The sequence below is a fragment of the Mandrillus leucophaeus genome, unplaced genomic scaffold, assembly GCF_000951045.1.
Source record: "Mandrillus leucophaeus isolate KB7577 unplaced genomic scaffold, Mleu.le_1.0 Scaffold74, whole genome shotgun sequence".
Taxonomy (NCBI): domain Eukaryota; kingdom Metazoa; phylum Chordata; class Mammalia; order Primates; family Cercopithecidae; genus Mandrillus; species Mandrillus leucophaeus.
The window spans coordinates 2866927-2868116 of record NW_012108030.1 but is presented as its reverse complement, the minus strand read 5'-3'; the positions used below and the strand labels follow the sequence as shown (position 1 = coordinate 2868116).

Genomic DNA, 1190 nt, shown 5'->3' with positions numbered 1-1190 from the left:
AATCCCAGCACTTTGGGAGGCCGAGGCAGGTGGATCACGAGGTCAGGAGTTCAAGATCAGCCTGGCCAAGATGGTGAAACCCCGTCTCTATTAAAAATACAAAAATTAGCTGGGCGTGGTGGCGGGCGCCTGTAATCCCAGCTACTCGGGAGGCTGAAGCAGAGAATTGCTTGAACCTGGGAGACAGAGGTTGCAGTGAGCTGAAATGGCACCACTGCACTCCAGCCTGGGTGACACAGTAAGACTCCGTCTCAAAAAAAAAAAAGGGGGGGGGGAGTTGGGAGGTGGCCCATATGCGTAGAAGCCCCTGGGATGGCCCATTCTCACTCTCAGATTGCAGTGAGTAGGTCAGTGGTTAGACCTCAGGGCACACATCCCCTGGTAGAATTTCCATCTCCATCAACGGGTGCCCCACCCCGTGGCGGGGGACCCAAGGGATGACAGAGAGAAGAAAAGCCAGGCCAGGGAGCGCGCCGGGGCGAGCTTAGGAGAAGGACAGAGAAGTCAGAGCGGGAGGAGGGTACAGGCGGTGCCCACCTGGTTGAGAGCCATCTGGTAGATGTCTTCGGGCGACTGGCCCTTTTCCTGGGGGCGTAGGGCGTAGCCCAGCTTCTCGGGTACCTTCTCCACCACGTAGTTGCGCAGCTTCACTTCGTGCACCTCCGTCCATGTGTTCTTGTCGTACTGGGTGAACTTGGTCAGGTTGAGCCCCAGGCCCTGGCAGAGCTTATGGAGGATCCTGATTGAGGGAGTGGGTGAGTGAGGGCTGGGCTCCGGTGGAGGTAACCCGGTCCCTAGTGGGACTTGGAGAAGGGAGGTGGGAGGGGAGAGTAGCTGGGGACCAGCATGAGGCTGGGGGGTTGGGCTAGATTTAGGGTGATCAATGCTGAGGGATGGGAATGAAATGGGGACCAGGATTAGGATTGAGTTAGGAATGGGAATAGAGCCCAGCTTAGAATCGGGAAGGGGGACAGAGTTTGGGTTGGATGGGGGTTTGAGATGAAGAAGGAGCCTGGGGCTGGAGTGCCTGAGGGTGTGGGGCCGGTGGAGCTGCAGGCCTGGAGGGACCAGCAGAGGAGCTGGCTTTTGCACCAGGCAGGGCTAGCTGGGGGTCTGGTTGGACTAGGTGGCCCGAGCATTGCCAGAGGCCCAGTGCTGGCGCTGGAGGCAAGACTGAGATGGGGATTAGG

General features: G+C 58.7%; 1 protein-coding gene across 1 annotated transcript in view; it reads right to left on the bottom strand.

The window, feature by feature from the left end:
- Positions 1–1190, bottom strand: part of IL4I1 (interleukin 4 induced 1) — a 16570-nt gene that overhangs the window by 496 nt on the left and 14884 nt on the right. Inside the window, exon 5 of the mRNA XM_011966066.1 lies at positions 538–739. Coding sequence (XP_011821456.1) covers positions 538–739 — 202 coding nt within the window. The remainder of the gene's footprint in view (positions 1–537; positions 740–1190) is intronic.